Source organism: Giraffa tippelskirchi, chromosome 8 (assembly GCF_054371585.1).
Source record: "Giraffa tippelskirchi isolate mGirTip1 chromosome 8, T2T-mGirTip1v1.2.pri, whole genome shotgun sequence".
NCBI lineage: Eukaryota > Metazoa > Chordata > Mammalia > Artiodactyla > Giraffidae > Giraffa > Giraffa tippelskirchi.
The window spans coordinates 7,583,203-7,606,449 of record NC_137282.1 but is presented as its reverse complement, the minus strand read 5'-3'; the positions used below and the strand labels follow the sequence as shown (position 1 = coordinate 7,606,449).

The following is a 23,247-nucleotide window of genomic DNA, read 5'->3' as shown; positions in this document are numbered from 1 at the left end:
ATTGAAGGCGGGAGGAGGAGACGAGATGAGAGGATGAGATGGTTGGATGGCATCACCAACTCAATGGACATGAGTGTGAGCAAGCTCTGGGAGTTGGTGATGGACAGAGAAGCCTGGAGTGCTGCAGTCTATGGAGTCGCAACGAGCTGGACACGACTGAGCGACAGAACTGAACTGAACTGTGTTAACATACAAACCTTGTTAACACAGGCCTCCCTGCCTCCTCTGTTCAGGCCTTTATTCACGCTGCAGCTGCTGCAATCCTTGTATTGTGCAGATGGCTCAGCCTCCCTCTCCTGCTTAGAATCCTTTGCCTGTTCCCCTTGCTCTGAGGATAAAGTCCTAACGTGACTTGTGAGGATTTGCAGGACGGTGCTTCCTTCTTTAGCCGTGTCTTCCACCGTTTACCCTCTTCCCTGTTCTGTCCTCTGATGCCCATACTCTTCCATTTTATTAACCTGTAAACTGCAGAGCACAGCCTTTATCTGTTCTCAGAGATTATTTCTTTGCAAGTCCTGGTTGCACTACTGAGTAGAATCATTGTTGGCTCAGCGTGTTATCTTGCTCAGAAATAACAAATGTGGCTACTAAATCTCAGCTACATCATGTTAGTTGTAATTCACGATATGTTTCAATCAAAGTGAATTGAGTATCTAACCCAGCTGTAACTGATTTCTACGTATGTATGAAGCTGTTTTGGTTCTTTCTTTTTTCTGGCTGTGCCCCATGCAGCCTGCAGGATCCTGGTTCCCCGACCAGGGATCAAACCCGTGCCCCCAGCGGTGGACGTGCAGAGTCTTAACCCCTGGACCACCAGGAAGTTCCCCACGATACTTTGGTTCTGAGTGAAAGAAATCTTAGCTTGGCCAGATGTAAAGAAGAGATGGATCTCGCATCAGAGGAGGCTCTGAGGTTTAGTTCAGTGGCTCAGTTTTGGCCTGCAGGACCTCATTCTTCCTGTTCCTCTTCTCTGCCATCTACTGTGTTGGCCTCATCCTAACAGTCCCAAGATGCCTGCTCGTGGCCATTGACACTGCCAGCATGTTTATTCACACCAGGGGAGATTGGCTTTCCTTCCCTGGAAGCCCACATAAGCCTCTCTCTGCGTCTGTTTGGTCCAGATTGTCTTTGCCTGAGCACCCGTGAGCCAGTCACTGGCAGAGGGAATACAGGTACCCTGACTTTCTTAGGTGATTATCTCTGAGGATGATGAATGCGGGGAAGCTGCCCAGCATCCGCCACAGTTCCTTTTACCAAAAGGAAAAAATTGCAGTGCAGCTGCAGGAAATTTCCCATAAGGGAAAACATTTCTTACTGTTCTGCTTTTTTTTTTTTTTTGTAGTCAGATCTTTATTTAAAACTCCAATCTGCCAGCTTAGCGTTTTCCACCAGCTCGGGGAGCAGAAACTTTCACAGGCTTCCCAGTCTTCTGCTGAGATGCTGCCTTTGTGGGGAGACTTTGCAGCAGCCATTGCTGTCCTGTTAGATGCTTGCTTAGCCTTTTTTGCTTCCTTGGCGGTCCTGCCAGCTTCTTCTCATTGAGCCTTCCTAAGTTCAGGTTCTGATTCCCTCTTGGCCGTTATATCAGCAAGAGATGCACTCGTCTCAGCCCTCTGGAATTTGAGTGCACAGCATGTTCTTTTCTTTTGAATTTCTTCCGACCGTCCCTTTCTGTGCTTGTTTCTGTAGAGGACAGTCCAGTTGATCTGACGAGGAGTCCTCTTGGAGAGGAATGCCAGCTCACATTTTGCATCAAGAAACTGGAAAACCTTCCCGTTGGTCCAGGCGTGGCGCCCCCCCCCCATACCCTGGGTACATGTTGAACCCACTGAAACTGCCCAGCTCCACCTTCAGGGGAGCTAATGCCGGGGAGAAGGAAAGATCTGTTCCGCTCTTTAAAAATGTATTCAACTCCAAGATGAGGTAAAGAAGCCTGAGAATTCTGCTGTGTGGTTAACCATGAAATTTTTTTTTTCTCTTCCCCCCCCCTTTTCCAGATCCAGACATTTAACGTGGACGCACCATGCCAGACCGTGGAAGATTTAACGAATGGGGTTGTGATGGCCCAGGTTCTTCAAAAGATGTAAGAATAAATCACTTTATCTTTTTCTGTGTTATTGTACATGGATATTTATTACAGTGAAAACATGGACCAAAAAATAAAGTGTTCGCATGAAACACGAGTTGCCTGTAGACTGAGAACTGAGCAGCACGTGTGGTTTTGGTGGTCCATGCCTATTTCAGCTGCAGGGTAGTTCAGGCTCCAGTTGTTACAGTACTCCAGCAGTTTTGGAATTCTTCATGTGTTTTTTCAGCAAGTGTGGCAGACACTTTCATGTTAGCATCCCAATTTTGACATTCTAGAATGCTCTTAAGAGGCTTCCTCTTTCTGTAGGACTCTGCCCAGATGTCTCATCAGCAAGGCTGATATATTTATGTTTTTATATTTTATAAATATGTTTTATTTATAAAATAAAGGAAAGGCGTGCCCCATGTTCTGTGTCCCTGTTAACCTTCTGTGTGCTTCTAGAAGTCGGTAGCACCATCTCATATGCCGTGTATTTTGCTTGTTTATTTGTTACCTGCTGCTTTCACAGACACCCATCTGCGGGGACACACACGCGTGCGCACACACACGTAAGCTCCACCTGGAGCTGGGAGGTTTCTTTTGTTCATTGCTGTATCCTGGCACCTAGGACAGTACCTGGTTTTGGAGTAAGCCATCTGAAAATGCCCTTCTTTGTGGATCCAAAATATGTCACATGTCAGCATCTCTGTTGGTTCCATCTGTATCCTGGGTGCTCTGTTTACTGACTAATAGAAGGAGTGAGATACTCGTTTGGGATATATAATATGAAATAATCCCAGTTCTTTCCTTCTAAGCACTTTGAAAGCATAATAGTTATAAAATTGATATTATTAGGTTGTCTTCAACTTTTGACCTAGGAACTTTCCAGTAAAGGATTACCTGTGAATTTACGATGTCATTAGGTGTGACACGGTCTGGGGGACACTGTTGTCTGTTGAAGCCTGGGACACTGAGAGATTTGCCTGTGACCTACTGAGGTTTCCTGCAGCTCGGTTGAGGACCAGGGTCATCACTGAAGGCTCCTCGCTGTTGCTTGCCTTGCAGGTAGCTGTGTAGAGCTGCTCGTCTGAGAAGCAGCTCAGACGCCTGCATTTCAGGGAATCTGCCTGCCTTTCACATTAGGGTTTCGTGCCTGAGAACTATAGCTTGCTGTCTTTCTTCTGCACTTACATGGCACATCCCTCCTGATACACAGGCATGTAGGCTTTTTGGTGGAACTCAGGGAGGCTTGCCTAGAACCTGACCAGCCCTGGTTCTAGCACTGAGAAGAGTGATCTTGTGATTTCCGTGGTCTCACCTTTAAGTGGTGCCCTAATAGCATTTGAAACAGCCTCGAGAGTCTCACTCAAATTCTTAGTAAGAATTATTTGTGGGCAAGTGGGCATAGCTACGTGAGCTTTCCAAGTCGGTGTCAGTAAATGAGTTTTTTGCTTAAGTTACTTTGGGTAGGATTTCTATCAATTGTAGAAACCAGGAGGAAGCCTGTTTGTGTATATTAGTTTACCAAACCAAGATCATAACGTACATTATGTTCTGCCAAGTGGTGGTTCTAATTTTCTGTAGTCTTGTAGACATATTTCTTGTCAAGATTTCATTTTTGTACTCTTTTTTCTCAAAATGCATCCCTTTTTTCATTTTGTGGTATAATGCAGACCAAAAAGCATACTAAAAAAAAGGTGACAAATTTGTGTGGATGTATGTATGTATTGTATGCATATGTATGTATGTGTGCACACATCTGTGTAACCACTACCCAGGTAGAACTGTATAACATTTCAGGCTCCCAGATGATTCCCCACGTGCCCTTCCATAATCAATACCCCTTGTCTCCAAGACAGCCATGATTCTGAGTTCCACACCATCATTCTTGCAAGTGGAATCTTACAGTTGATACTCTGTTGTGTCTGATGATGTCAACATAACGTCTGCATGACTCATCCGTGTTGTTCTGTATTATCTGTTTTAAATAATTGCATCATATAGCTTCACAGAAACTTCCTCCTCTGTCAGTTTGCTATTTATTGAACAGCTACTCTGTGTCCAGCGCTGGTGATGCCAGGGCAAAGCACAGACCTCAGGGGAATTGTGTTCAGAGAGTTTAAAACATGCAGAGAAACAAAACTGCTTAATATAACAAGCGCTGCAGAGAAGGTTGTGAACGTTTTGAAGTTAGCAGGCGACTCTGCAGGGCTCGCGTTCAGAAGCATCCAAGTGGTGGATGTCCATTTGGGTGTCTCTCAATGGGAGCCACGAGTGTGGATTATTACATCGCTCAGGGAAGAATACGGAGTCAGAAGAACACAGGTGTACATGAGCCTTGAAGACCTTCGATGTTCAGCTGTTGGTCAGAACGTCTACCAGCAGAGGGACCAGGGTGACCCCAGGAACGCCCACGGAGGGTGGGTGTCCAGAAAAAGGGCAGGTCTCTTCATTTTGTGTGAGCCGATCAGTGAAAAACTGGATCTTTCTGTTGTTTCAGTAGAAATTTTATCAAATATATTCACAGTATGCTTATTGTTAGTACAACTTATTTTTCTCTCTCATCTTCTAAGTCATTTTCTGCTCATCTGCTTTTCTGTTTCCAGCATCTTGTTGCTGCCTCCTTTCTTGCTATTTGCCCATGTGGGTTCGCGTATCCCTGTTTTTTGTTTGTTTTTAATCAGTAGACTTTGTTTTTTGGAGCAGTTTTAGTTTTACAGCAAAACTGAGTGGAAAAAAGTTTCAGTACAAGACAATGAGAAAGTTCTGGAGGTGGGTGGTGGTGATGGTCGGACAAGAGTGTGAACGTACTTCATGCCTCTGAGCTTAAAAATGGCCTAGATGATAAGTCATACGTATATTTTAACTACAATAAGGGAAGTTTCTAAAATCTGAGCGAACAGTCTAGTGAGTTCCCATCTGCTCTGTGCCGCACCCCACACAGACCCTCCCCCGCTGTCAGAGTCCCCACCGCATGGGACGTTTGTTACCATCGCTGAGCCTGCGTGGAAGCATCGCCATCACCTAGCCCCCAGTTCACAGCAGCGTTCACTCGACCTCGTACACTCTGAGTTTCATTACAGCCACATGGAGAAGTGCATCTGCCCCGAAAATCCCATAGCTCTGCCTAGTCACCCCACCCCCGCCCCAGTCACTGGTCTTTTTATTGTCTCCACTGTTCAGCCTTTTCCGGTCACACGGGATGTAGACTGACTTCTTTCACTTAATAATGCGCATGTAAGATTCCTCCTTGTCTCTTCCTGGCTCGCCCATTCATTTCTTTTGAGGGCTTACCCCTCATTTTTTAAATAGCTTTGTTGAAATGAAAGTGATGTGCAATAAATTGCACATTTGTAGAGCAGAATTTGATGTGTTTTTTTTTTTTTTTTTGCTGGTGGAGATGCCCGGGAAACTGTCAAGATAACGAGCATATCAATCACTCCAAAAGATTTTTCTCAGCCCCTCCTCCCAGCCCCCCCCCACCACCTTCCACATCCCCAGGGCAACCACAGGTTTGCTTTTTGTTGATTAATTTGCATTTTATAGAGAGTTATGTAAATAGGCTCATAGTATGTTTTGCCTTTAGAGGGAGAGGTTGTGGCTTCTTTTCGTGTAACATAATTAATCTGAGATTCATCCGTATTGTTGTCCGTATTACTGGAGTCCATGCATGTTCCATTGTACAGGCACGCTGTAGTCTGAACCTCCACTCCTGGGCTACTATAGTCTGGGCTGTTACAGATAGAGGGAGGCTCTGTTAGCATCACAGTCGATCACAAATGCTGTGAGCATCGGTGTCCCCATCTTTGTGTGGACATACACTTTCGTTTCTCTTGGGCAAAATTCCCTGTAAGGGTGAAATGACTGGTGTATGTTTAATGCTCAATAAACTGCCAAACTGTTTCCGAAGTGAGTGCACCTCCCGTATCCACAAACAGTGTGTGTCTTCCATTTGCCGCATGGTCTCAGCAACACTTGCTGAAGCCAGTGTTTTTCATTGTAGCCGTTCTAGCGGCTGTCTAGAGGTACATCACTGCTGGGTTTACTTGTATTTCTCTCAATATGATGACTAGTGATGTTGGGCATCTTTTCTTGTGTGTGTGTGTGTGTGTATACGCACATGTATATATCTCCTTTGGTGAATAGTTTGTGGTAATCTTTTGTGAAACAATAATTTTTTAAAACAATATAATTGATTCACAAAGCTGTGTTAGCTTTTGGTATACAACAGAGTGATTCGCTTATACATATGTATTTAATATATTCTTTTCTATTATGGTTTATTACAGTTTATTGAATATAGGTCCCTGTGCTACACAGTAGGACTTTAATTTATATATGGTAGTTTATATCTGCTAACCCCAAACTCCTAATTTTTCTCTCCCCTACCCTCTTTCCCCTTTGGTAACCATAAGTTTGTTTTGTCTATGAGTCTGTTTCTGTTTCACAGGTTCATTTGTGCCATATTTCAGGGTCCACATATAAGTGATATCAAATGGTATTTGTCTCTCTCTGACTTCCTTCACTTAGTATGATAATCTCTAGTTGTATCCATGTTGCTGCAAATGGCATTATTTTGTTCTTTTTTATGCCTGAGTAATATTCCGTTGTATATATTCTTTACCTGCATCCTCTTTATCCATTCCTCTGTTGATGGACATTTAGGGTGCTTCCATGCCTTGGCTGCTATCGATAGTGCTGCTGTGAACGTTGGGCGGCTTGTTTCTTTTCCAGTTAAGAGTTTTTTCCCAGATATGTACCCAGGAATGGGATTGCACGATCATTTGGTAGCTCTGTTTTTTAGTTTTTTAAGGACCCTCCATACTCCTTGCCATAGTGGCCGCTCCAGTCTACATTCCCACCAGCAGTGTGGGAGGGTTCCCTTTTCTCTGTCCCCTCTCCTGTCTTTTTTTTTTTTTTAATACTTTTGTTTATTTGTTGGCTGTGCTGGGTCTCTGTTGCTGTGCAGGCTTTTCTCTAGTTGTGGAGCACGGGGCTGCTCTTCCTTGCTGTGCGTGAGCTTCTCTTTGCGGTGGCCCCCCTTGTTTGGGGGCACAGGCTCTAGGGCCCACCAGCTTCAGTCGCTGTGGTGCTTGGGCTCAGGAGTTGCGTCTCCCGGGCGCTAGAGCAGACTCACAGACTCACTAGTTGTGGTGCACGGGCTTAGTTGCTCCGTGGCATGTGGAATCTTCCTGGCCCAGGGATCAAACCCACACCTCCTGCGTTGGCAGGTGGCTTCTTAACCACTGAGCCCCCAGGGAAGCCCCTTTTGCCTATTTTTTAATTGAATTGTCTGTCTTATTGAATTTATAGTTCTTTATTTCTAAATACATGTTCTCTCTCAGATGTGTGCTTGAAAATATTTTCTTCCAGCCTGAGGCTTCCCTTTTAACTTTATTAATAGTGTCTTTGCAGAGCAAATGTTTTTGAAGTTTTTATTATTAAATAATAATTATTTAATAATAATTTTTTTAGTTCACCTGTTTTTTTGTTTGTTTTTTTAAACTGTATTACGAAACCTTTAGCAGACCCAGGGTCACTAAGATTTTCTCCTGTGTTCTCCTCTAGGAGTTTTATAGTTCTAGTGCTTGCATTTAGGTCTGTGACGCAGCTGAACCTGGCTGGTAAAAACACTGACATGCTGGGACGTGCCATTCTACGTTTCCCGGCACGAACCCTTGTTCACCCGGTATCAGGGCCACCCCAGCCCTGCCATCTCCCTCTTCTGGGGGACCGCCTCCCGCCGTCCCATCTGCAGACCCCCAGCACCGCGTCCCCCCTCTCTCCTCTGATCACCTTCCAAGGTCGGGGCCGTCATACTTCTGAGAAGGTTGAGACACAGAAGGAAATCTCCCTGGCAACCCCGACTCCGTCCCCACCGACTGCCGCTGCCGCCAGCATCCGTATGGCTACCTCGCTGGCCGTTGCTGCCTGCGGGCTGGGCTGGGGGCTGCAGTCCTGCCGTCACGTCCGCACCTGCGGGCCCCGTGCTGGCTCCTGTCACCTCTCACCTGCTTAGGAGCGTCGCTTTTCCCGTTGCCCTCTTTCCGCCACCCATGGCCTCCCCTGCTCTGAGGGTCACACCCAGCAGCCGGCTTCTGTGTCTTTAAACAGACTTCGCAGGACCCTGCTCCTGTCTGCCACCACGCCGGTCCTCCTCCCTGCGCAGCATCTGTCCCAGGCCGCCCTACCCCCCCACCTCTCTCACATCCACTTCCGGCAGAGTGTCCCCACCATCACGTGGGAACCGCTCTTGTTCGGGACGCCAGACATCTGCATGCCGCTGATGCCGTTCTCAGTCCTCGCCTGGACCAGCAGGAACGCTCCAAGGGCAGATGCTCATCTGCTTACTGCTTCCTTGTGACACTCATTCACATTTGGCCTCAGGGTGCTGTGGCCCTCCGGACTGCTCTCCTGTCTTGCTGGGTGGTCTGCATTTCCTGGGCTGGTCTCCCTCTCCTGTGCTCCCTCCTAGGGGTGTAGAGCCTTCGACTCAGGCCTCACCCCTCTTCTCTTCCCTTTGGTTTGCTTCACCTCTTGATGATTAGTCTCACGGCCTGGAATATCATCCGTGTCCTGATGATGCTCAGATTTTATCTCCAGCGTGAATCTCTCCTCTGGCAGCCGGACTTGGTTTATGCTCAGCGTCTCTGGTCGGATCTGAAAGACATCTCAGAGTCATCACATCTAAAACTAAGCCCTGCCTTCTACCCAGACCCACTCAGTCAGGCGTCCTCTCGTTTCAGCGATTGGCATTGCTGACCTTGAGCTGCTCAGACCTTAAAACTTCTCTCTCGTTTTTCTCCACATCCTGCATCCAACCCATAGGAGATACTGACAGCTGCATTTTTTTAACTATCGCTAAATCTAGCCTTTAGATCTGACTTCAGATTACAGAGAACTACAGAGGGAGAGGTGAAACTAAGTCATGAGGAAAGGATCAGACAAATCCAGAAAGTGGGCTGTTTTACAGGATAGTTGACTTGGTCTGTTCAGCAAGAAAGGGGTGAACAGTTCTAGATCAAAGAGCCTGGATAGACAGTTGCTGACCGAACACGTCGGATGGCTCTTCTTGGAAGCCCTACCATGGGCAGCAGCGTAGACGCCCCCGAGGACGTCGTGCCCAGGGGGTAGCCGACCGGCTACCAGGAGGCCAGACTCCACCTGTGACGTTGGGGAGGTGTCTGAGACGGTCGGACTTGTGGAGCGGTGGCTGCCAGGGACTGGGATTCGGGGAAACGGGGAGCTGCTGTTCTGTGAGTATAAAGTCCAGTTCCACGCGCGGCACAAGCCCTAGGTCTGCTGTGCAGCGCTGCACCCGTGGCTAACAGGACTGAACTGCAATCTTGAATGGCTCTTGAGAGGGCACAGCTCACGCTGAGTGTTCTTACCACAGCTTCAAAAACAAAAGCAAGTGCAGTGCCTGACTCTTGGGTTTTGTTTGAACAAAGACACCTCAAGGATGTAATGGAGGAGATCTGAATGTAGACTGAATATCAGATGGTATTCTGGGAGCGTGTCTTTGTTATGTTAGGTGTAGCATCAGAACCCTGGTGGGTGAGGTGCAGGTAAGTGCCTCACTTATCAGAGGTATATTGTGGAATTTTTAGGACTGAAAAAGGTTTATGATGACAATTACTCGCTTTCCTGCTACTGTATTGGTCTAGCCGCCCTGATGGTGTTAATTTCCAGACCAGTGTTGGTGTTTCTGCAGCTGCCTGCCAGCAGGCTGGCCCTGGCACCCCAGGTCATTTGGGGTGAAAGCCGAGGGCCCACGGTGACACATCGGAGCCCATGTGACCCGCACATGTGGCACCGTCCTGACCTCACTTTCCTGTGTTATTTCCGCACCGGCTCCAGGCTCATCCTCACGCGTCTCCCACCCCAGGGCTTCTGCACGGCCCGGCCCGCTGCCTCGAATGTTTATCAGGCAGACCCCCAAATGCCGCTCCTCCTAACCAACCGCCAGGCCCCCCTGATGGCCGTCCATCTCCCCTGTAGCCCGCCACCCCCCGACCACCTGTTTAATTTGCTGCCACCCTCACCTTCCAGACCCACTTGTCCTGCTCTGGGGTAGGTATTCTATAAACGTTAGCTGAATGAATGAATATGGAATTATAAACGTTGACTTTGAAATGAAAAGAAAGCAACTTTTATTTTTTTTTATCCTTTATCTCCAAGAAGAGTTCCCCGCTTTTATGTCATTTTCCATCAAGTTTCCCTGACGCCAACATTCCAAGATGACTCAGGCCCCACAAGTTGAGGTTGAAGTCCTTTGATTCGACACTTAGGGCAGACTTGTCATTAAGGCCCAATCCCACAGGACCGCCCCCACTGCAGATGCCACGTGGATGTGGGCGGGGTCCTGGAGTACCCACACTCCTGCCCAGCCAACTGCAAATGCTGGAGTTCCTATGAACCCCCTCGTGTTCGATATTTGCGAGAATGACACAAAAGTCGGGGAAGCACTGGTCTTACGATAAGTTTTATTGTAAAGGATCTAACTCAGGAACCAAATGAAAGAAATGCCCAGCGGAGTGTGGGATTGAGGGCAGGGCAGAGCTCTGTGCCCCCAGCCCACTGCCCTCCTAGCACAGGTCTGCGCTCACCCACCCAGAGGCTCCTGAACCCTGTTGTATGGAGTTTATTTGGGGGTTTCACTACAGAGCCATGAGTGAAATCATTAGCCATGAGTTTGAACTTGATCTCCATCCCTTCCTGGAGGTTGGGGGTGGGGCTGTACATTCCCCTGGGACAGGCCATGGTCCTGAAGCTGTCTAGGGGTCCCACAGTGAGTCACCCTGTTAGCATTAGCTCGAGTGTGGCTGGAAACGGCTCAGGATGAATTGTAAAAGACACCCCCATCACTCAGGAGACACAGGGTTTTAGGAGCTCAGCCCCAGGAACCAGAGACAAAGACCAAACCTATTTCTTGTTCTACTACAACCACATAATGATTGAAAGAGCCAGATCAGAAGTGTAAGAGGTGCCTCTCAGTGCCGTCAGGTTTTATATTTCTGAGATCAAGAATGAGGGAAAAAGAAAGGAGAGGAAATGACGGTCAAGCTGTGGACAGTGATGGAAGGGCTCTTTGGGCTTGTGGGACCGGACCGCCTGCCTCGGTTTAGATAGAGCCCGTCCCTCTGTGCCTGTGTTGCTCATCCTGGACACAGCCGGGGCTAAAGCATAGTTCACTTAATTTTTGTTGTCGTTAAGGGTGCAAGATATAAATATCATAGCTAACTCTTCAATATCCATTTAATGACAGGGGACCAAAATGATCCTTTTATGTAATGAAAAGTTCTTGAGAAAATAGACCTAAGAATCAACATATCTATAAAAAAAAATTAGTAAAGTTTGCTACTAAAAATGCTATATTAAGGATATATATATATATATATATAATGTAGCTGATTCGCTTTGTTGTATAGTAGAAACTGTGTACCCTGGTTTTTTTTAATGCCATATTAAGAAATCAAAATACGGTGTTTGTTTCAGACCTCATCTTCATTTGGGGGGTTCAGGAAGGATATTATGGTACTTTAATAATTTCAGCGGTAGAAATAAAATGTAATGTTTTGGTTTCTGTGGAGGCAGTTGACTACAGGAAGACAGCGTATTTGTGGAATTACATGAAGGATTAAAATTAATGGGCTTTTCCTTTAGTTTAAGCTGTGACAAAGAAGTTATAGCCGTGTAGACGTGTTACTGGAAAAGTCGAGGAAATGGCTTTGTATATTTTGTGGTTGATTTGTGTTGTTTTCTTAGCACGAGTCAGGACGTAGTAAGAAGCTAAAGATAGTCCCTTACTCATGAGGAACACTCCCAGTAAGATTATCCCTTGTTGGTTACATATCTGTGCAGAACTATAATCTGTTACGATTTTGGAGAAGATTGCCTTTATGTTGTTTGATCCTAGCCGGAGAACGTTAATTAGGGGTTTTGAGAAAACACTGGAAATTGTCAGCTATGTAGAGAAACAGAGTTATGGCTAGATGCTGGCACATTGAATCAAAGTTCGTGACTACAGAAAGTCACTTTAAATGGAAGCTGGCTGGGGACTACCATTCCTTTTTTTTAAAATTTAATTGAAGTCTAGCTAATTTACAGTGTTGTGTTAATTACTGCTGTGCACCCAAGTGATTCAGTTTTACACAGATGTTCTTTTTTAAAAAATACTCTTTTCCATTATGATTTATCCCAGGATATTGACTATAGTCCCCTGTGCTATACAGTAGGAGCTCGTTGTTTATCCGTTCTCTGTACGACAGTTTACATCTGCCAGCCCCGACATCCCTCTCTAGCCCTCCCTCACTTCCTCCCCCGCGGTCTGCTCTCTACGGCAGTGGTTCTGGTCTGTTTCATGGATAGTTCATTTGTGTCGTGGTTTAGACCTGTGGACTCCTGTTGTTGTGTTCCACCAAGTGGCAGATTGGAAGCTTATTCAGTAAAAGCGCTATGACTTTTTCCAAACGTTGTTGGGTGCCCAGTATCGGTGGGGACTGCCGTGTGTCAGACCCGAGGTGCTCAGCGGACAGACGCCCGCCCCCAGTGAGCATGGAGCGTGGTCCTGAGCGCCGTGGATATTTGCTCTCCGTGTCCAGTCCGCTGAGCAGGAGGAAAGGATTGGCCACAAGACCTTGGTGGTGTTTGCGAGGGGACGGGTTTCACGTTGAACTCCACTCATCTGTTGTCAGAAAAACGGCCATACCATCAGCTGTGCCGCTTCACTGCATGAACGTGGGCGATCACTCACCTTCTGGGTCTGATGTTCCCCAGTGTAACGTGGGGACACTGGTAGCTTCCTGGCAGGGTCACCGTGAACGCAGAGTGCTGGGCTCCGTGGCTCGGACGTTACCGGTGCTGAGTACAGGGTAGTAACAGCTGTCTGGGTTGTCCTTCCTTCTCTGCTCAGGCAGGCACCGTTTTGAGGTTCTGATGCGGTGGTCTTTTAAGGAAGAAACAAACTATCATAATGCGTGGCATGAAACGTTTTATTCAGATTTTTCCAAGTTCTTTGATTCGAAATGAAGTATCCATAGTCTTGGAGTTCTCAGAGTGTAGAGTTTCTTAAACATTTTAAAGCATTCTTTCTTATAAGTTAAGGGGTTTCCTGTTGAGATGGAAGTCTCTCTTAGCTGTGTGGCCCTGAATCACATCTCAACCAGTAAGTCTAGCGCCTTCGTCTTTGGGTGAGCGTCCCCCACTTAGCGCCAGACTCGCAAGCTGCCCTGCTCGTGAGTCCTTCTCATTTGGAAAGACTGTTCCTTGGCTGGGAGTGATAATGATTTTTAGATTATGGCTTTTTCAATGATTTAAGTATTAAAAATATGGAATTTTTTATTTTCTGAATTATTTTCATGATAACGTAATATTTTAGTAGAATTCACTTTCATTGTCGTTTTTTCTTCACATCATCTATTGTTGCAAGAGGTTTTAAGCCAAGAGGCCTCTTTTGGGGCATTGTCTGCCCAGTGTGTGTCCCGCTCCATCCTTTTGGTCACGTGACAGTCAGGCTGGGGATGGAAACAGACTCTGGCTGCACTGTTGGCAGTTTCCTGGGAATTTAGAATTGGGATTGGCTGGGAGCTGCTCTTCAAAGGTCTCTCCTTGAGCTGGCATGGTGAAGACTTGGAGCATGTGTGGAGAAACAGAAAAAGCTGGTCTTCGGAGAGAAAATGTATGGATGGGCAGAAGCAAAGGTGAAAGTCAGGCGAGTACTGTCCAGATTCCTGACAGCCTTCCCGTCCTTAGTCTAGTACTCGAGGAGGCCCCGCTGCCTTTCTGTACCATGACGTACCTCAGTGGTCTTCCGCAAGTTCCTTCTTTTTGCAGTTTTGCTCAAATTAGTTTTGACTAAAGAAGCTACTTTAAGCTTGAAACAAAAGTAGTTGAGTGTGAATATCTACATGCAGAAGAATGAAGTTAGACCCTTTACTTATACTATGCACGTGGATCATAACCTACCAAAGAAACACCTACATTTAAAACTGAAGCTGTTGAAAATCATAGAAGATGACGTAGGAGTAAGTCTTCCTGACCTTGAATTAGGCAAAAGCTTCTTAGATATAATACAAAAAGCAGAGACTGATGAAATTGAACTTTATCAAGATTAAAAACAATTGTGCCGCAAATTGTGCCATCAAGAAGTTGTAAGAAGATAACTCACAGAATGTGAGAAAGTATTTACACATCTTATGTCTGATAAGGGGCTTTTATCCTGGAAATTAGATTGGGGTGATGTGAATATACTAAAATCCACTTCAGACAGGTGAGTTGTATGGTCTGTGAATTATATCTCAATTAAAAAAATTAAAGAGACAATAAAGTGAATATGTTAACTTTGGTACAGGCTTCAAAAATAATCATAGTAGATTTCTATGGAGATAACTTATTTGTAACTTTTTGCATAAATACATATGCCTAAATAAGTACATCTTTCTTTTTTAATAATAAAATTTTTAAATTCTAGATAGCATGTTACTTCATTTAAAGATAACTTGAACGAAATTTAGTACTGATTGTGCATATCAGTTTGAGTGACAGTTTAAATTGAAACTGTAGATTTTGTCGTAACATGTTTTTCTGGTTGCTGTTACATTTTTGTGGTGAATGGAGATGGTTGTGTTGTGAATAGATCTTTCAACTCAGCACTTGCTAGAGCAGGTCAGAGGTATTCAACCTGTGATTTTGAACAAATATAATTTCATTTCTTAGATCATCTGTGTCAAGAACTTCAAGGTGAATATCATGCCAGGCTAAAAGCTTTTTTTTTTCTTTCTTTCTTTTTAGTGTTTATAGAAATTTTGGAGGCTTTCCTAAGAAAAATAAGCATAAGTATACTCAGGTTGTATCCTGATTTCAGTTTGTTTGTCCACACCAAAACTAAGTATTATCTTAGATTTAGGGCTTCTGCAAACAGAAACAGTATCCAACTTTGTCTGATGCCTACTATTACATAAACAGGTCTCTGTTTATATTATTTAAACACATGAAATTTTAGTAACGTTGTTGGTGACCTTCAAAGTAGTAGAGGATGAAAGGCATTGAAGTATTAACTGAATAGCTTATTTTAACCTTCTTCCTAATATATTTCTTTGGCCTTTTTAAAACAATTGTCATTGACTGACTGCTTTTAGATATTAGTGTGGTATCTACTAATTCCAGATTGGTGTATAACTTTTAAAATATATTTAACTTAGGCTCCGTAGCTCAGGGGTTAGAGCACTGGTCTCGTAAAATATATTTAACTTCATGTTATCACTTTTCACCTGTAGCTTCTTTTTGATTAAAAAATGTTTTTAACAAGCTGATAATGGTTGATTTTAGAGAAACTTACTGTAATTGCATTCAGTCTTATATATTATTTTGTGACTTACATGTGTCAAATACATTTTTACATAGCAATTAAGTGATGATGCAAGATGAATTTCAGTTGTGTTTGTGTGTGTGTGTGTTTTAGCTTGAGAGTTACATGATCTTAATATGCTAGCTTTTTCTTATTTGCAGAGATCCTGCGTATTTTGATGAAAATTGGTTAAACAGAATCAAAACAGAAGTAGGAGATAACTGGAGGCTAAAGGTATTTTATTTTTATGTCTTTTGCTTGGGTGTCTGTGACACTTGTTGACTTTTGGTCTGATGTGTCTGAAATACCATCTGGTGAATAATCTAGAATTAAAGATGGGGGTAACCTGAGAGTGCTCACCAAAATGCTGTCTAGCGAAGCACAGTGAGTGAGGGCTCAGGCTCCAGAGCCAGGCTGCCTGTGTCCACAGCCCAGCCCAGTACTCACGACCCCAGCCAAGCCTTCCGCCCGTCAGCACCTGAATTTCCCATTTGTAAAGTGAGGGTTGTGACAGGATCTGTCCCACAGAAATAAATGAGTTAATGCATGTGCTGTACTTCGGACAGTCATGTTAGTTGCTAGTGTTGTTATTAAAGATGAGGAAACATTGATCATTATTAACTGTGTCCACAGCACTCAGAGAATGAATTATTTTCATTTCCATCCTAGTAACCTTAGTTTTCAGTGCTTCTCAAGCGTCTTTGACCGAAACCCACAGTGAGAAATGCAGTTCACCCTGAAGCCTCCCGCCCGCCTAAGTGTGCGTGCGTGTATAGTTAGATAACATTTCTAACCTTGCTCTACGCAGTAATGTTTTTACTTTATTTTTAAAAATACAGATCGCAGCCCATCTGTAAATTATGTTTTCACCTTTCTGTCTTACAGACTCATAAGGGGGTGGGGAAAGAAAAGCACAGAGAAGGTCCGTGTACTGATCCCCCAGTTTCTGTCAAACCTAAGGACTGATGTGGGTGCAGCACACAATGTACTCGGAGCTCCCCAGCTCTGAGCACGCGCTTCTGTGTGTGTGTGCGCCCTCCCTGGCTCTGTCCACGTGCACGTGCATGTCACCACCCCACAGCGGGGCTGCGGACTGCTCCGTCCCTGCCAGCCTCCCCCCACACCCACACACACCACCCACATCACCCGGGCCCTCGGCCACTGCTGCCTCCCTCTCCATCTCTGTAAACTTGTTACACAAAATCATTCTGTGGTCATAACTGGCAGTGGAGAGAACTCTAGAATCATTTATTTTTGATACAGCTTGTTGTTTGTTGTTTACTCGCTAAAAGTCGTGTCCGACTCTCTGCAGCCCCATGGACCGTAGCCCACCAGGCTCCTCTGTCCATGGGATTCTCCAGGCAAGAATACTGGAGTGGGTTGCCGTGCCCTGCTCCAGGGGATCTTCCGACCCAGGGATTGAACCTGCATCGGCAGGCAGGTTCCTTACCCCTGAGCCACCAGGGAAGCCCTTGATACAGCTTAGTAGCAACTCAAATGCAGATGAGTGAGCTTGTGAAGTCCCTGGACTTACGATGGGCCAAGCTTGGTTTGTTTTTCTATTTCCCCCTAAAGTACATATTTGAGGGAAATATTTATTCATTGACTAGACATTGGATCTGACAGAATTTAATTCCTCTTTTTCCCTAAACTGAAGTTAATGGATGCTGTGTAATGGCACTGTTTTAATTTCGAAATAGCCTTTCAAGAACAGGCAGTTAAAGAGGCAGCTCTTTAGTGTTATGACATAGAGATCAGGCTGCTCATCAGCTCACGTTTGCTTCTGAAGGAGCTGCACACCTCACTCGTGTGTGCATGGTTTGTACACAAACACACACACAAACACACACACTCCTGTGCGCACGGTTTGTACACAGACACACACTCCTGTGTGCACAGTCTGTACACAGGCACACACACAAACACACACACTCATGTGTGCACAGTCTGTACACAGACACACACACAAGCACACACACTCCTGTGCACATGGTTTGTACACAGACACACACACTCCTGTGTGCACGGTTTATACACAGACACACAAACACACTCCTGTGTGCACGGTCTGTACACAGACACACACACAAGCACACACACTCCTGTGCACACGGTTTGTACACAGACACACACACTCCTGTGTGCACGGTTTATACACAGACACACACACACACACACTCCTGTGTGCACGGTCTGTACACAGACACACACACAAGCACACACACTCCTGTGCACACGGTCTGTACACAGACACACACACAAACACACACACTCCTGTGCGCACGGTCTGTACACAGACACACAAACACACACACTCCTGTGTGCACGGTCTGTACACAGACACACACACAAGCACACACACTCCTGTGCGCACGGTCTGTACACAGACACACAAACACACACGGAGTACACACAAACCCACGCAGTCATCAGTGTCAGGAGGGTAGCAGGGCGGTGACCCAGAGAAGGGGGACTGTTGATCGTGTTCTTCATGCTCAGAACTGAAAGTCACCGTGGTGATTTGCTTCCTGTTCTCTGTTTCATATCCTGTGTTCTATTTCTTCAGCTGTATTTCTTCAATTTTAAGATGCCGTTGATTTTAAGATACCACTGATGAATGAATGATAAGATTTGTAGTTTTTCCAGTGGAGAATAAACTGCCATTTTAAATGAATACATTGATCTTTAATACTTTTTCTAAGTTAAAATGTTAAAAGATAAATGGACACCGTAGAACCAAAGAAAGTATATATTTCTCAGGACTCCATATTTTCTTAGGGATGCGAACATGTTAGTTTTATTTATGAGATTTTTTTTTTTTAAGGATGATGTTTTCAGTTTATTGTCTTCCTTTAAAACTAAGCATGGCTTTGATGAACCTGAACCCCACTGCTGTGGATCTTTACTTTGATGGCTACCACTGCTCCTGCCGTCTGTCCTAGAATGTCTTCCACTAGGAGCGTCCACGGTGGATGATCAAAGAAATCCTACCGTGTCTGCATCATGACAGAAATCCAGCCATATGAGTTGGGTCCAAAAAACAAGGGGGAAAATATAAGTCTGCAGTAAATAATGTGGGGGATTGTGCCTGTGGTCTCACCGGGCGGCATAACCAGGAGCCTGCACTCCGGAGTGGAGTGGGTGTCAGTCCCTCAGCCTGTCTTGTTACTAAGTTGCTCCTTATAGCACTGTTGTCTTGCAGTCCTGAGCATTATACCAACATTTAAAGATACAGTCTTTTTTTTTTTTTTTAACCTAATGGCTCCTAAATATTTCCTTGGTCTCAGCTGAACAAACACACTCTTTTTCTGACCATGGAGGAGCTTAGAGACCTTCTTTCATAGGTGACAACCTGTTTCATAGGTTGCTTTGCAAGATTTCCAACGATAACTCTGACTATAATTTTTGCTTAATTCTCTAACTTTAGAACTTAACCTCTGTGTAAGATGTAACTCTGCTTTTCTGGGAAAAACAGCACTGAATCCAAGTCTTCAGTAAGGTTGCCACATTTTTTTCTTTCCCTCCAGAAAATCTACATAATTTGATCCTACTGTTAAGTCTTGATCAATTACCTTCTGATTTTGTCAATGTGGTCAGAACATTGAAAATTTAACTTAATAATTGGAAGCTTAATTAATTTGCTTTATAAATCTCTTAGATCACATAAATTAAACCATTGAGAGTCCTTTTTTTATAATGGTGATTCAAATGTACTGTTGAATTTTATTTTTTATGTTTACTTTGTGATTAACATGAATGGTTGATTCAGAAATTTTTTAGCTCAAAGTATGTTTTCATCTGTGGTTGGCTTTTACCCAGTTGTTTTCTCTCTCTTTCAACAGATAAGCAACTTAAAGAAAATTTTGAAAGGAATCCTGGATTACAATCATGAGGTAAGGACTTTTTTTTCATTCTCCTTGGAAGTATTACTATAGGATAGTTTAATTTTACAGTAGTTAAAAATAGTTTCAAGTAAGGGAAGAATTAACTCAGAACTAATAATCAGCTTTATCTTCCATTGTATAGTCTCTGTGATGTTGGTCCAGGAAACCAGCTATTAAGTGATTTTTAGATAAATAATCTTCACTTTAATATGGATAGTTTGTGAGGGGTTACTCATTTATGTAAGGTTTCCTTCTGCTGTCTGTTAACTCTCTCCTATCTTTCTTTACTCATGGAAGTGCAAAATTACTCACAAGTCCCTTCCCTGCTTCCATCTTTTTCCTTGGCAGACTCCCATCCTAAGATTAACTCAGTTTATTCACTGAGCCTGTATCAGGATGCTCAGGACATCGATGGGAAAAAAAATCAGGCAGTGGAACTAGTTTTACTTTAAATTTCGTGATCACAGATAGCAAATGAACACACCACAGCCTAGAAACACCTGTTATTTCCTTACTATTTTTCTCCACAAACTGACTTGCATTTAAACCTACATCTGTGCTTAGGTTATCTGTCCTCATCATCTCAGCACGTGACCCTGCCATCCACCCTACTGTTCAAGTCCAACCCCTGCAAATCATCCTGCAGTCCTCCTCCTTCTGATAGCCTCAGTACGACCTGTTGGTTAGCTCTGCAGAATGCCGTTTTCTCCGTCTCTGCTGCCAGCACCCTACACCAGACCTTCATCAGCTTTTGCTCGGGTCGCTAGTGTGGCCCACCTGGTGGCCCTGGCCTCACTCTTGCCCCTCTGCCGTCTGTTCTCCACTCTCGAGCCAGGCTACTTTTTTTAATGGAAATTCGATTCCGTCACTCTCGTCCTCCACGTTGTCCTCCTTGGTTTCCCGTTGTGTTGAAAATCAAATCCTTACTTCTCGCCAGGAGCCACCGGATGCCATGTGTCCCCCTCTCCTCCTCTTGGCTCACCTCCCATACTGCAGCCACACCGGTCTTGCTTTCGTGTTTTTAGGGTGTTCTTCACTGTACCATCATCAGACAGAAACCTACCCAGTTGTCCTCAGATACTTCATTTGGGGCCAGTCTCCCTTCTCTTTCCTGACGTGGGCGTCTTGTTATTAGCATTTTAGAGTCACATGGAGTGAAGGTGACCAGGGGAATCCTACCGCTGCGGGCGTGAACCTACATTCTATTTCTGCTCTTTCCGGTGCTCCTGGGTTTCAGAACCTTCTCCCGAGAACGCACAGCCAGCCCTCCTGGGGGAGGTGGAGGGCTCAGTAGTGCTGTTTCTCTGCTCAGAGTCCACGCCACATAGCAGATTAGAGATTTAAGTTGCTGTGACTCAGGAGGGTTGTGACTTACGTGTGGGAGGTAGACCTAGGAATTGGGAGTGAGGTCGACCAGACAGCTCTGCTCTGAGCAGGGAGTTTCCAGTGCTGATGACTCATCTCTCATTGGATATTTTATTTGGCCATGTAGCTGTCACTGCAGCTCTCAAGTGTTTATCTCTGGCCAGATTCTAGGGCAGCAGATCAATGACTTTACCCTTCCCGATGTGAACCTGATCGCAGAGCACTCCGACGCCGCAGAGCTGGGAAGGATGCTTCAGCTCATTTTAGGCTGTGCTGTGAACTGCGAACAGAAGCAAGGTAACGTATTTGAAGTTAGCGTGTGCATGTAAAGTAACTGAGGAAAGGAGTTCATATCATACGTGTATACAGGTCACATGTTCAAACAAGAACATCTTAAGGCCACTCATGAAGGATGCCCTTTTCTATGATTTTGCCAGTAATCTGTTTTCAAGCTTAAAAGAATTTTATCGGTTAGAACAAATTTGATTGCGATGATGTCCTTCCCCTTTCTGCAAGGCTACCTAATTCTTTGCATAGATTATTTTTAACCACACCAAATCTGATGAAATTTACTGTTCATTGGACAAGGTCCAGCCAAATTAATTACTGATTAATAGTAATTAATACCTATGATCAGTTCATCTATGGGTACTTAAAATTTGATATTTTAGATGGAAAGATATCTAATTTACCTAAAATTAGATATTTTAGATTGAAGGATTTATTTCATAAACTCTTAACTGAATTCACACATCACGCTCGGGTTTGGGACACAGTGTCAGACAGTCGACCTAGTACCTGCCCTCATGGAACTTACAGTTGAGTGGGGCTGGCATTTCTAACTAGACGCTTTGATTTTAAAAGGCAGATAAAAATTATTTAGCATAGTTCATTGAATTCAGATAAGAATTTCTTATGTGTTTATTCTGTTAGGAGAGTTCTCAGCTCATGGAAGTGTGTAGCCAGTAAGAGTGGCTGGTTACAGGGTCCGAATAGGAAAAGATGAGAATTTTACCTTTATCTATAGTCCTATGGGAAAGCTATCATAACATTTATTGAGCTTCTCACACAGACCAGGTGTTCTGTGTAACACCTAGATTGAGTTTTTCCCTGAAAATTATGTGAATAGTGAGCAAACACTCTGAACAGAATTTTAACATCCCACTGTCCAGAGTGCATTCTCTGTCCTCAGGAGCACAGCTGAGAGCTTGCATCAAATGACGTGAATCTCTGGGTTGCTGAGTGTTGCCTGTCACTGGGCACGTAGGACACAAAAAGTGTAGGGCTGACCGGGGGGCTCTGCCATCTACCACCTGTCCCTGAATTAGGTGCTCAGCCTGTTTCCTCGTCGCCAAAGTGAGGGCGCGAAACCCGATTGTCACGAGGAGTCAATGAAACCATGTGTGTATTTGCTCTGTAATCCATAAAGCGCGGCAGAAACACATGCTTTCTGTTTAGAGGATGTTTTTCAGTTCCTAGAGTGAAGAGCAACTGCTCAGAGCGTTGGCTCAGTGTCCATTTATGTTGGCTACCTGACTTCTCAAACCAGGGCAAATAAACAGGGGTGGATTTGAAAAAGCAAAGATTAGTAGTAAAAACACACTAATAATAATACTTTACTGAATGTCTCCCTTCTGCCTTTTAACCTGACAAGAACACTTTTTGTAGACTGGGAAACCGAGACTCATATAAGTATTATTCGCCCCAGATCTCTTGCTCATGAGAGGCCAGTGAGGACGAAACCCTGTGTCTCTTCCACGTGAGAACTTGGTACCCTTTGTACTAAACTGTGCTGTAGGTTCTGGACCTAGACGCTTGCTTTTCAGGATAAGCTCTCTGTTATAGCCCACCTCATCCTCCACTGCTCCTGAGTCTGCACTCAGCAATCGTACATGCTTGGATTTTTAACTTTTAAGATTTAACTTACTTTTTTTTTTTTTTTAACTTTTCAAAAAGCGTGCACTTAACCTGGTTCTCACGTCATTTTATGTCATCCGGCATTTTACGGTGTTCGCGGGGAAGGGCCTTGACGTGGCAACACCGCTTCTTAACTAACGCTTCCCCTCTCACACCTGACTAACCCCCCCCCCGCCCCCTCCGCCCGTCCCCGGGGCTGTCGGCCCGTTTCCCCCCCACTGACCGGGCCCCCGCCCCCCGCCCCACAGGCTCAGCTTCTCGTTCTGGTCCCAGCCGTGCGAGCGGCCCCGTAGCCCGGGAAATTCCATGCTTGGTGCCTTGTACCCAACGCTCGTAGACTGCGCCTCGCAACAAACCAAACAAACAAAACCTTGAGCTCAGACTAAAGGAGTTTCTTTCTTAACCAGGGAGAGTGACTAAGCTATGATGTACACGATTTCTGCTTCTGACGGTGCCTGTGGTTTACGCATGTAACGTGTTGTGTCTGTGTGCATCACCACACATTTGATTGAGTACAAGTATCCTTAGGGCAGTACTTCCTTAAAAACGTGTTTTGTTTAACTAGAAGCTTTGGCATTAACAACTAGAATATCATGATTTAATAGTGAGGTCACTTTTTTTTTTTTAAACAAGTTACCTGTCAAGCTAAGGATTATAGTTTGGCA

The 23,247-nt window shown here is 44.7% G+C and overlaps 1 protein-coding gene and 1 pseudogene across 12 annotated transcripts in view; one reads left to right on the top strand and one right to left on the bottom strand.

Annotated features, from left to right (window-relative positions):
- HOOK3 (hook microtubule tethering protein 3) overlaps nt 1-23,247 on the top strand; it is a 93,848-nt gene that overhangs the window by 5,921 nt on the left and 64,680 nt on the right. For all 12 annotated transcript variants that reach the window (XR_014061883.1, XR_014061882.1, XR_014061884.1 and 9 more), the window contains exons 2-5: nt 1,998-2,083; nt 15,578-15,650; nt 19,259-19,309; nt 20,830-20,962. Coding sequence is in view for 9 of the 12 variants with exons in the window: in XM_081519091.1 (XP_081375217.1) it covers nt 1,998-2,083; nt 15,578-15,650; nt 19,259-19,309; nt 20,830-20,962 (343 nt within the window). In the remaining 3 variants the exon portion in view is untranslated. The remainder of the gene's footprint in view (nt 1-1,997; nt 2,084-15,577; nt 15,651-19,258; nt 19,310-20,829; nt 20,963-23,247) is intronic.
- Nucleotides 1,376-1,961, bottom strand: LOC145517054 (large ribosomal subunit protein eL24 pseudogene; annotated as a pseudogene).